At 44.3% G+C, this 12,809-nt stretch overlaps 1 protein-coding gene across 50 annotated transcripts in view; it reads right to left on the bottom strand.

The window, feature by feature from the left end:
• CLASP2 (cytoplasmic linker associated protein 2) overlaps positions 1 to 12,809 on the bottom strand; it is a 495,740-nt gene that overhangs the window by 209,493 nt on the left and 273,438 nt on the right. For all 50 annotated transcript variants that reach the window (XR_015734236.1, XR_015734237.1, XM_060686009.2 and 47 more), the window contains one exon: positions 8,696 to 8,831. Coding sequence is in view for 48 of the 50 variants with exons in the window: in XM_060686009.2 (XP_060541992.1) it covers positions 8,696 to 8,831 (136 nt within the window). In the remaining 2 variants the exon portion in view is untranslated. The remainder of the gene's footprint in view (positions 1 to 8,695; positions 8,832 to 12,809) is intronic.

The raw sequence follows: 12,809 nt of genomic DNA, 5'->3' as shown, positions 1-12,809 counted from the left end.
TAGTATTTCAGACAAATGGCAAATGGAATAAGCAGGTAAAAGCCGGAGCTCGGAAGGCCATGGCTCGGATGGCTCAATTAAACAAATTTATTTTAGAGAAAACCCCATCTTCATTAATCCCAGTGCTAAAGGTCTTCCAGGAGAAAATTGAACCAGTACTTACCTATGGGGCAGAAATATGGGGGTCAGTTAAGCTGCCTGGGCTGGAAACCCCTCAAAATAAGTTCCTGAGGAGAATTTTGGCAGTGTCCCCCGGAACCCCAGCATGTGTAGTAAGGGCAGAAACAGGAGTCCATGCGACTGGCACTAGGGCCTTGTTGAAGACTGTTTATTATTGGTTGAGAATAATCGAGATGGAGGAAGGGAGGTTACCAAAATTAGCACTAATGGAGCAGATTATCTCAAGTAATAAAAATAACTGGTTATCAAGAGTTCTGAAGCAGGTATCTAGCTCTGGTATCCCTTTAAATTGGCAGCAGTACGACTATAGGCAGATCCGAAATTGGATTGCACAGAGATTTAAGGACATAAGTGCCCAATCGGATATTGCACAGGTGACAGCAGTAAAAGTTTGCCCCTGGTTATCAGCCAATAAACAAATTTTCAAAATAGAAAAATATTTAGCTGTGCCTTTGTTTCCCGTCCTGAGAAGATTCTTTACAAAATTGAGGTTGGACCAAATTGGAACAAATATGCTCTGGGGTAGATATAAGGGTATTCCTGTAAGGGAAAGGGTCTGTCTATGTGGGACGGGGTAAGTCGAAACTACGTCCCACGTAATTTTTGATTGCCCCCTATATTCAGACCTGAGGGAACATCAACTAGGCAGGATCTTTTATACCAGCACCCCTAAATCTAAAGAGCACTTTCTGCGATATTGTTTGTTAGGTTCCAACTTGCAGTTGGTAAAATGGATTGCTAAATTTGTGGTAAAGTTGATGGGAAGGAGGACAAAGTTGGTGCAGCAAAATGCGGTACATTGTAAGAATGATCACTTGATCTAACAATGTAATTTTAATAGCAGTTAACACTGATTGGGTAGATGCAGGGGCGATATTATAATATAATTTTAATTATATTTAAATGGTACTTTAAATTATTGTATTTTATCCCGATTTTATTTTAGATCGTATTTTATTCTAATTGTATTTTAATTGCGAGTTATTCCAATCTTACTTAATTTGTTTTACCAAACCTTTGTAATGATTTGTCTTTGTAATTCCGCACTTGACATGGCCCAAAGGGCTAATCAATAAATAAAAAAAAAATTGAGTGGCAGCTGAGTGGATGGTGGGACTCCATAATGAAGATTCCCCTCTGATGAGAAATCATGACTAGTTCATGGCAGCCCTCAAAACGCGCTTTGAGGACTCGTTAGCTGAGCGAAGGGCAAGAATTAGAATGAAGTCCATACATCAGGAGCGGAGATTGGTGGCGGAGTACACCCAGGAGTTCCGCAAGTTGGCATCCTACATGAGAGGGTGGTCAGAGGTACCCCTGCTGGAAAGCTATAAGAATGGCCTTAATGAGGATGTCTACAAGGATTGCTGCTCCAGAGGGGCCCCTAGGGATCTGCAAAGTTGGTACGTGCTGGCCGCTGATGTGGAGAGCGACTTGGCCAGAGATAGTTTCCGCGGTGGGTGCACCTGGAGCCAACCACCCTCCTCATCCCACAAGGGGGCTCCAAAGGCCGCAGTGGGACCTGTGGTCTCCAAGCTGAAGTCCACCACGTGCTTCAGATGTGAAAAGGAAGGGCACCGAGCTACTGAGTGTTTCTCTAAGCCTGGACCCAAGGCAACCTCTAGTGGAGGGAAGAGAGCCAACAAAACGCGCGCAAAACTGCTCTAAAAGTGGTAGAAGTCGTTGAGTTCGCTCTCCTAAAACAGGGTGAGTTGGGAACTCCAACCCTCACCGAGGACAGCGAAACCGAAACCGATTCCGACGAGAACCTCCTGGTAAGTCAGAATGGGGGACCCATGACTATCTCATTAGAACTAAAGGTACCATCCACTGGAGCCCACGGGAAAATGCTAGCCCTTCTAGATTCAGGATGCACCAGGTGTGTCATCAGCCCTGAGATTGGTGAAGAAATGGGCCTAAGACTAAAAACGATGATAAGGCCCATTGCATTCTGTCAGCTAGATGGGTCGGTAGCTGGGGGAGGCTAGGCCGCGTGTAGCAGCCCTGGTGCTATTCCGGGAGAAGAAGAATGGATCTTACCACCTGGTGATTGACTATAAGAACCTGAATGCTATTTGTGTAGAAAACATCTACCCACTGCCCCTCATGAAGGACATGCTAGCCCACCAGGGCAAAGGAAAGATTTTTACTAAACTGGACTTGTGGGAGGCGAATTATAGAGTTCGGATTAAGGAAGGTGATGAATGGAAAACTACTTAAAACTGCCCGCTGGGATGTTTCCAATTTAGGGTGCTCCCTTTCGGACTACAAGGAGCCCCTGCAGTGTTCATGCAACTAATCAACGAAGTACTGCACAAACACCTTTACAAGGGGGTGCTGGTCTACCTTGATGACATTCTTATTTACACCAAGACCATGGACGATCACGTAAAACTGGTGAGAGCCGTTCTGAAAAAATTTAGAGCTGTTGAGCTATATGCTAAACTGTCAAAATGCGAATTCCACCAGACTAAAATTGACTAACTGGGGTACAGCATTTCGCATGAGGGGATAGAAATGGATCCAGAAAATGACTGGGCCATGTTGGAATGGGCTCCCCCACATACTCGCAAACAACTACAAAGCTTCCTGGGTTTTGCTAACTTCTATCGACAGTTCATCCCCTCATTCACAAAAATTGTCTTACCGATTACTAACCTTCTGAAAACAAAAGGAGAGGGGAGACCAAAACCCTCCAGCCTCTCGAGTGGACTATGGAATGTCAGGCGGCTTTTGAGAAACTGAAACAACTGTTTGCTGCCAAACCGGTCCTTATACATCCTGACATGGAGGCTGTTTGTTGTTCAGGCCAACACCAGCGATGTGGCCATCAGGGCGGTGTTACTCCAAGCAAATGCTGAGGGGAATTTGCAACCCTATGCCTATACCTCTCGGAAATTATCTGAGACCGAGAGGAGATGGGCCATTTGTGAGAAGGAGGCTTTTGCTGTTCGTTGGGCGCTGTTAATGTGGAGCATTTCCTGGAAGGGGCGAAACACCCCTTTGAGGTGTGGACTGATCACAAAAACTTAAGAGGCCTTAAAAATGCTACGAAAACTGTCACCTAAGCAAGTCCGCTGAGCCCAACACTTTAACCGATTTAATTTCTCCCTGCGCTACCTTCCTGGAGGGAAGAACTTTATGGCAGATTCCCTCTTGAGAATACAACAGTGTTCGAGAGGAAGTGATTCGTCCGGTTATCCCCACGGAACAGTTGGCGGCACCAGTGGTTATCAGAGCCTTGGCGAAAAGGGACCTAACCTTGTCCGGTGACTTGAGCAACTAGTCAAAAAAAGCACTAAAAACTGACGAGTGATTTTTAGCCCACTGCAATGAGTGTACACTTCGGGAGGGTCTCGCCTGGGTGGGAGCCAAACTGTATGTCCCTGCCAGTCTGAGGGGGGCAGTATTACAATATGCCCATGATGCTAAAATCGCTGGGCATTTTGGTTTCGTGAAGACATTACATTTAGTTAAATGACAATTCTGGTGGCTGGCGCTGAAGAAAGACATAGAAGCCTACGGGGCAAGCTGCCCCATATGTGCTTCAGCAAAGAAGCCTCCTGGGAAAGCCCCTGGGATACTTCAGAATGTAGCCAGGCCGGGAGCCCCATGGAAGGAGATCTCCATGGATTTTATTGTTGAATTGCCCGAAAGTGGAGGAAATACAGTCATTTGGGTGGTTACTGATTTGTTTTCTAAACAAATGCATTTTATCCCATGTCCCAAGTTCCCTTCAGCTAAAACTCTGGCTAAATTGTTTATTCAACATGTGTATAGATTATACAGGACCCCAGAACGAATAATCTCGGACAGAGGTCCAGTTCACCTCCCACTTTTGGAAGGAGTTCATGTGGTTGTTAGGTTCCGCCCAGGGATTAAGCTCCGCCCACCACCCTCAGACCAATAGGGCTTGTGAAAGAACTAACTCAGTGTTGGAACAATACCTTAGATGTTACATAAATTATCAGCAAGATAACTGGGTGGACTTGTTGCTGTTTGCAGAGCTCGCCTATAATAACTCTATACACAGCAGTACTGGGTTTACCCCATTTAAGGTAGCCTCAGGACAAGACTTTGTGCCCATCCCAGAGTTGCCTCAGGAAAACCACAGATACCTTCTTTGGCTGAATGAACTGAACAGCTACGTGGTACCTGGTCTGTAACACTAAGGCCCTGGACGAGGTTTACCAAGCTCATAAAAACCAAGCTGATAAGAAAAGAATTCACGGTAGAGATTATAAAGTAGGAGATAGGGTTTTCCTTTCCACCAAGTACTTGCAAACTACCCAAAAGTCAAAAAACCTTGGGCCCAAATACGATAGAGTCCTTTCCCTATCGTACGCATAGTTAACCCAGTTATGGTGCAATTAGAGCTACCTAAAACATTGCGGATAATTCATCCGATGTTTCATGCTAGTTTGCTGAAACACAACGTACGTCCTTTTTGCGTCCGGACCAAGAACCTCTTTCTGTCCCCATACTCATTGAAGGGGAACAGCATTTTGAGGTCAAAGAAATATTGGAGTACTTGGTGGCCTGGAAACATTTCCCTTTAGCTGTCTGAATGGGTAAATGAGCGAGATGTTAGGGCTCCGAAGCAGCTGCAATTGTTTTATTCCAAATATCCTGATAAACCTTAATCCTGGAGTTTTTACTTATGTTCTTGTTTATGTAATTTATTTTCCCTTATTCTGTTTTTCTTATAGGAATAATGTCTCTTCTGCAGGAGGGCCGAATGTCAGCCTCCGCCTTTATATTGCTTGCTTGATCAGCTGCCATTGTAACTGGGGGAGGGGAAATGAGTTGGTGGAGTAAATGGGAGAAAGTTTTCCTCAGCGTTTCTCTGCAGCTGGGAAGCACGCTGATAACCACTCAAGGTCAACCGTTGTGGCATACCAGGAGGATGGAACCATCGAAAGCTGTACCCCAGATGACCTCTTGGGGGAACATGGATTGGATAATCCTGACTAGACAGTTGGGGGAAGGGTTTTAAGGATGCTTTCTATATGGTTTGCAAAAAACCGACGGCTTTGGGGTTTTTTAGATAAATTTTTAACTTCTATTTTAAGGAGTTCTGGGAGGGATTGTGGGAATGGATCTGGGGGGATGCATAAATCCACTGAATGGGGTAATGGGTCTGATGATCATGGTGGGGAGGACCGGGACAGAAATTTGACAAGGATGCAGGGGGACGAAACGATGGGCATTAGTATAATAAGTGGGAGGGGCAGATATGACGGTAGCCTGGGGCCATATTATGTTTCGGGAGTGCGCACTCGCTGTTTGCGAGTGATTGCGCACTCCGACCCCCAAAGCATTGCTCGTTTCCCGGATTGTTCAGAGTCTCAGGCCCTGAGTCTAGGGCTGATGTTGTGTAATGCCAGGTCAGTGGTAAATAAAGCCCCCCTCATTCATGATCTTATTTCGGAGAGGGGTGCTGACCTGGCAGGGATTACAGAGACCTGTTTAGGCCAGGAGGGAGGAGTTCCTTGTGGAAATTTGCCCGCCAGGTTTCCGTGCATTCCATCAGCCAAGGGTTCAGGGAAGGGGTGGGGGAGTGGCAGCAATTATTAGAGAAAGTCTTTGCTCGAGGGAGGCCACTGTTCCTCAGATAGCCGGATGTGAGTCTCTCCTTGTGAAGTGGGGTCGGGGGATACAGATGGGCCTACTGATTACGTACCTGGCTCCCTGACACGTGACAGCGGTCCTGCCTGAGCTGCTTGACGTTATAGCCGAGGTGACGGTGGAAACCCCCAGACTTATTGTTATGGGGGATTTTAACCTGCCATCTGCTGGTGAGATGGCCTTTGCGACCTCTGACCTGATGCTGATCTCGACTAGCTCCTTGGTTTTCCAAGGAGCTGAGAGAGATAAAGCGTCGGAAAAGACGCCTGGAGAGCGATTGGAGGACAAGCCGATCTGAATCTGACCGAACACAGGTGAGATCTTATATTAAGACCTACCTAGTGGCGATAAAAGTGGCGAAGTCTAGCTACTTCTCCGCTCTTATTGCATCTGCAGAGAACCGCCCAGCCGCACTGTTTAGGGTGACCCGCTCCCTACTTCAAGTGGGGGTGTGGGAAGATCCCTTACAGGGTCGAGCTGAGGATTTTGTGCAATTCCTGCATGATAAAGTCGCTCAGATTCGGGAAGGCCTGGACTCCGATTGGGTAGATCCAGGGGAGGAGACGGGGGTAGGTCCTGAGAGTGTTATCTGGGAAGAGTTTGACTCTGTGGCTCCTGAGGATGTGGACAGGATTCTGGGCAAGCTTAGCGCTGCCACATGTTTATTGGACCCGTGTCCCTCCTGGTTGGTACTGGCCTCCCGGGAGGTTACACGAGGCTGGCTCCAGGGGATTATAAATGCTTCTCTGAGTGAGGGTGTCTTTCCCGCTGCCTTGAAAGAGGCGGTTGTGAAGCCCCTCCTCAAGAAGCCTTCCCTGGACCTGGCTATATTATCAAATTATCGTCCAGTCTCCAATCTTCACTTCGTTGCGAAGGTTGTTGAGAGTGTGATGGCACGACAACTACCCCGATACCTGGATGAAGTTGTCTATCTGGATCCATACCAGTCGGGCTTCAGGCCATGATACAGCATGGAAATGGCATTGGTCGCATTGGATGATAATATCTGGAGAGCTCGGGACAGAGGTTGTTCCTCTGTCCTGGTCCTATTAGATTTCTCAGCGGCTTTTGATACCATCGACCATGGTATCTTACTGCACTGGCTGAAGAGGTTAGGAATAGGGGGCACTGTGCTTCGGTGGTTCTCCTGCTTCCTCTCTGACCGGTCGCAGATTGTGTTGGCAGGGGGGCAGAGGTTGACCTCGAGGCACCTTATTTGTGAGGTGCTGCAAGGATCAATCCTCTCACCCCTTCTGTTCAACATTTATGTAAAACCTCTAGGCGAGATCATCCGTGGTTTCGGGATGAGTGTTCATGAGTATGCTGATGACACATAGCTATATATCTCCGCCCCGGACCACCCCAATGATGCTCTTACTGTGATGTCCCGTTGCCTGGAGGCCGTGCGGATCTGGATGGGGAGAAACAAGCTCAGACTCAACCCCTCCAACACCGAGTGGCTGTGGCTTCCGGCGTCCCGGTATAGTCAGCTGGTACCATCGCTGACAATTGGGGATGAGACCTTACTCCCCATAGAGAGGGCTCGCAACTCTCCTCCTCCTGGATTCACGGCTATCTTTAGAAGAGCACATGACGGCCGTGGCCAGGGGGGCCTTTCGCCTGATCCGCCAGTTGCATCCCTTTCTGGATCGGGACGCCTTGCGCACGGCACTCATGCTCTAGTCACCTCCCATATGGACTACTGTAATGCTCTCTACATGGGGCTCCCCTTGAAGAGCACCCGGAAGCTCCAGCTGGTCCAGAATGTAGCTGCGCAGGTGATTATGGGCGCAGCTCGTTGTGCCCATGTAATACCTCTCCTGCACGAGCTGCACTGGCTCCCGGTGGTCTTCCAGGTGCGAATCAAGGTGTTAGTCATCACCTTTAAAGCGCTCCATGGCTTAGGACCTGGGTACCTACGAGACTGTCTTTTGCCACCAATAGCCTCCCACCAACCAGTTCGTTCTCACAGGGACTACTCAGGGTACCGTCAGTCAAATTATGCCAACTGGCGACTCCCAGGGGGAGGGCTTTCTCTGTGAGGGCTCCAACCCTTTGGAATGAACTGCCCCCGGAGATACGGAATATCCCTGATCTCTGTGCTTTCCGCCGTGCCCTCAAGACCCTGATGTTCCAACAGGTGGGGCTAAACATATGAACATGTGAATGATTTTTAAAATGTTATCTAATTCTGGGTTTTATTTAATTGGCCAAACTAAGTAATAATTTTAATTAGCAATTTTATGATGTTTGTGTGTCTATATTTTTCTTGGCTGTGCACCGCCTTGAGTCCTACGGGAGAAAGGCGGTATAGAAATATAATAAATAAATAAATAAATGTGATTTTCATGCCTATTGCCTCAGACTTTGCTTTTGTTTGGTTGCATTCAGTTCATACTCAGTAAAAGTACCGTTCTCTATGAAAATGGAGTTGGGGTTTTTCTTTCTTGAGTGTTGAAAGGAGGCATACCTGATAGCCTGGCTACCGGGTGGAGTCGTGCCCAGGGGCTGGAAGATGCCTATAACGAAGCACTGGAAGGCGAATGTTCCCAATGCTGACTTTTCCACAGACTTGCTACAAGACTCATTTCGTGCCAAGACTTCGGCCTAAAGAAACACTTTGCTTGGTTCCAGAGCAAGTAAGCTTCTGTTTTGTTTAGGTCCGGAGTTCGGACCATTGAGATGAATGATGTCATGCTGGCCACGCCCACCTAGTCCCCCGAGGTCAATCACAACCCTCATGCAGCCTTCAATGAAAAGAGTTTGACACCCCTGTCTACGGCAAATGTACAGTTTATTTTGCTGAAAATAATGCTTGATGATTAGTAATCAATAAATTATATGCCTAATTGGCAGTAGCTTTTTAAAGTAACAGAAATATACTCACACGGATAATAAATCTAATGGCTGCACATCCAGAAGTAGCCATTACTTTGGCGCTATTAGGGACCAGATTAAATAGAGTAGGCACAATGGCTTCTGCTCCATGGTCAAATTTGTTTCCCAGAACTGTAGAAAGATGGCTGCATAGAATGAAATAAAGCAAATTATTAAAATTCATTCAACTTCCAATGTAAATTTTTTTAACAACTCCTCATATCACAAAATACTTTCTAGAATATTTAATTTTCCAAAATCCATTATTTGACAGAAACCTTTTAAGAACTTTCCTACTTGATTTCATCAGCATGTATCTTAATCCAAATTTCCTTCCCCAACCTTAGCCAGTCAACAGTACCCAGCTAGGAATGATGGAATGCTTTTTAAAAAAAAATAAGGACAGGTAGTTCTTGATTTACGACCACAATTGAGCCCAAAATTTATGTTGCGAAGTGAGAAATTTGTTAAGTGAGTTTTGCCCTGTTTTACAACTTTTCTTGCTACATTTATTAAATGAATCACTGCACTGGTTAAATTAGTAACACAGTTGTTAAGTGAATCTGGCTTTCCCAATGACTGTGCTTGTCAGAAGATTGCAAAAGGTGATCCTAGGGCACTGCAACCATCATAAATGTGAATCAGTTGCCAAGCATCCAGATTTTGATCATCTGACCATGTGGATGCTGCAATGGTCATAATGGTCATGTCACCTTTTTTCAGCGCTATTGTAACTTTGAACGGTCACTAAATGAACTGTAAGTTGAGGATTACATGTATATAACCCTTCAAAAATTAACTTTTCAGGGATTCGACCATAAGCGTTGCGGCGATACAGTCGGGGATTAGCGGACTCTAATGAGCCTTGGGAAATCCTAGACTGATGAACCGCTGCAGAGGGGCCTTCGGACCGGATCTGTCTTGTAGGGATAGGGAAGAAGGAGAGGTACCTGTTGTGGCCCATCAGCGGCCTGTGCAGCTAGTAGCTGATTCCGACAGCGAGGAGGCTGGTGTGGTGATGCGCCAGCAGCCTGTGCAGCTGGCACTCGAGTCAGACAATGAGGAGGCTGGAGAAGATGTGGTGCTAGAGGCGGAGATTCAGCCAGGGCTTTCAGAACCTCCAGAAGCTCCCATAAGTGAAGAGGAAGAAGAGGAGGAGCCTCTTCTTGATGCACGAGCACACAGAGCTGTTAAAAGGCAGGAGTGGCTCCTCAGGAGGAGGTCTCCTCGAGAGTAAGGCTTGGGGCTAATTGGCCACTCCCCTAGCCTATTTAAGGAAGGACGACAATTGATGCAATTTGCAGGAAACAACTTCGTTCATATTCCTTCACGTCTTGATTCCAGAAACATTTGATCGGCTCTTGCTTCTCTCGTCAGTTTTCCTGCAAATTGCTTCTGGGCATTCTGCCAATCACAGTAAGATTACGGTTATCTGAAATACTGTGCCTCAGAATTGAGTCATTATTCTTGGATTCTTGTTGGCTGTTAATGAAGTTAAATTAACAGCTCTTGTTCAGAAAAGACTGATTTAAACTGTACTTGAATTCGTACAATTCGCATTGTAAGCCGCCCTGAGTCTCCGGAGAAGGGCGGCATATAAATCAAATTTTAAAAAAAAAACAAAAAAAAACTACTAAGAAAGCTCATTAGTATCCTTAATTAGTAAAATAAGGTTTGTACGGACTTTATGTGTGCTGCATTCTTTGGGGTCTGTAGCTGGGGCAGAACAGCACTTTGGAAGACCAAGAGGAACAGGCAAGTTCCTCAGAGGTCAGAGGAAACTCTCCTTGATTCTGCAATAGGGGGTGGTGGCCATTGTGACCATCAATAAGCTGGGACAACCGGACCAAGCATTGTGCAGGAGAGGAGAATTGAGTGGAACATTGATGTCAGGTGAGTGACAACTAGCCATAGGCTGAAGAAAGAGACCGCCTTCTGCCACCAATAGCCTCTCACCGGCCAGTATGCTCGCACAGAGAGGGCCTCCTCAGGGTGCTGTCTGCCAGACAATGTCGGCTGGCGACCCCCAGGGGGAGACCTTTCTCTGTGGCGGAGCCCGCCCTCTGGAACAACCTCCCCACAGAGATACGCACAATACCAGACCTCCGGATTTTTCGTTGGGCCATGAAAACTTATTTATTTCACCTAGCCGGGCTGGCTTGATCCCACCGTTTTGGTTAAATTGAATTGATTTTAATTGGGTTGTTTTAAATTGTGGCCAAAAATATTTAATTATTTTTAAAACTGTTTTTAAATTTTGTATGTTCTGTTTTTATTTTGGCTGTTCACCACCCTGAGTCCCGCTGGAGAAGGGCGGTATACAAAACAAACAAACAAATAAATAAATAAAAAAAGAGGATTTTTAAAATAATTATAAATGTAGGAGGACTTCTGGTTTGGCGTTGCGGTGAGACAGTTGGGGAAATAGCGGGCTCTGATGAGTCCCACAAAAACTCCGGCTGCCGAACCATAACTGATGGGTCTTCAGACCGGAACCGTCCTGCAGGGACGGGGGGAAAGGAGGGGCATCTCGGACGACCAAGAGGATGATTTATCATATAACGTATGATTTATACTTTAAAAATATATCCATCTAAGCAAATGAAAGAGAAAAAGGGAATGATAATTGGTTAGGATTTAAGATTTAAGTAACTGGTTTTTGGGGATAATGGCATAGTTAAATAAACAGATTTGAGGGAAATAACTGAATAAAATATTAAGTTGTGTTAATTGAAAATTAAGATTTGTTAGTGATTTGTATTAATTTGTGACCAGATCAAAAGCTTTGTTTTGAAAAGACGTGTTTTATGTTTATGTTTTAAAAAAATAATAAAAAACTTTTAAAAATAATAATAATAAAATAATTATAAATGTCTTAGCAGTATAACAGTGGCTAATAGGCGTGGGGAAAGGATGGAAGAAGAAGATTAAAGCGGAAGTTATAAAGTGACAAAACCCGATCAGACAATTGTTTGGTTTTTTTGGATTTAATTATTTGGAGAACTTTAAAAAACTAGAATTAAGAACCCGAAAAGATCTTTATCTAATTTGGGAATTTTAAAGGAAGGAAGATTAAAGAAAGAAGGAAAACCCACAATAGAAAGGACTGGTTAAAGATTCCAAATTGAAATTAAATTGCAATGTAAAGTTGGAATTTGGACTTTGCAAATCTGGACTGAATTTTAAATTGATTTGGTACTTATAAAGGTGAAACAGAAGAAGAGGAAAAATTAAATAAGTAAAGACTTATTAAAGTGGATTGCAAACAAAATGGATACTTTTTTAGGCTGCTGATTGCAATTGTGGATTGTAGAGAGCCATCTTCAGGAGAAAAAAAAGTTACTATAACACTGAATCTTTGTTTTGGAAAAAACTATGAAAGGAATAACAGCTGTGAGAATTTTTAAGGAGGCTTTGTTTGTCTATAAGCACTCTGATGATTAAAAAAAAAGGATTACAACATAATTTCAAATTGGAATAATATCAATCTAGAAAGAACAAAATAGTGCAGGAACTTAAGGAAATGATGAAAATGATGGACTTATCATTGAAAATGGAAATAAGGGAAATGACTACAATGTTGCATGGAAAACTGAAATTTGATGATCAAAAAATTGACAGGCTATATTTAAGATGATAAAGAAAGAACTAATGAGAAGCAAGAAAGAGACTGACAATAAAGGAGACGACAAAGACAAGGAGATTGATTATGGAAAATTAAATGATTATGTGGGTAGTAATAATAAAAAGGAGAACTTTAAAAATTACACTGGGATTAACAATGGAAGAAATAGAAAAGGGGGAAAGAAACAAAGAAGGAAAAGATGGTGGAATAGAAAGAATATAAAAAACTTAAATGATTACACCAGGATTATCAGTGGGAAAATAAGAAAAAGGGGAAAGGGATGGAAAACAACAGGAAATGCACAGCAAAATAGAAGAGCCTATGATTTTAAAAAACAAAATGATTACACTGGGACTAACACTGGAAAGATAAGAAAAAGGGAAAAGAGAATTCAGGAGTTTAAAGCACAAAGAAAAAGAAGGGGAAAGAAAAAGAAAAAAAATTAAAATAGAAAGGGAGAAAGAAATGGAAGAGGAATATATGGTAAACGGAATGAATA

Source organism: Pantherophis guttatus, chromosome 4 (assembly GCF_059756535.1).
Source record: "Pantherophis guttatus breed Tessera chromosome 4, ASM5975653v1, whole genome shotgun sequence".
NCBI classification, from domain to species: Eukaryota; Metazoa; Chordata; class Lepidosauria; order Squamata; family Colubridae; genus Pantherophis; species Pantherophis guttatus.
The sequence above is the reverse complement of the archived record's forward strand: the minus strand, read 5'-3'. Positions and strand labels throughout refer to the sequence as shown.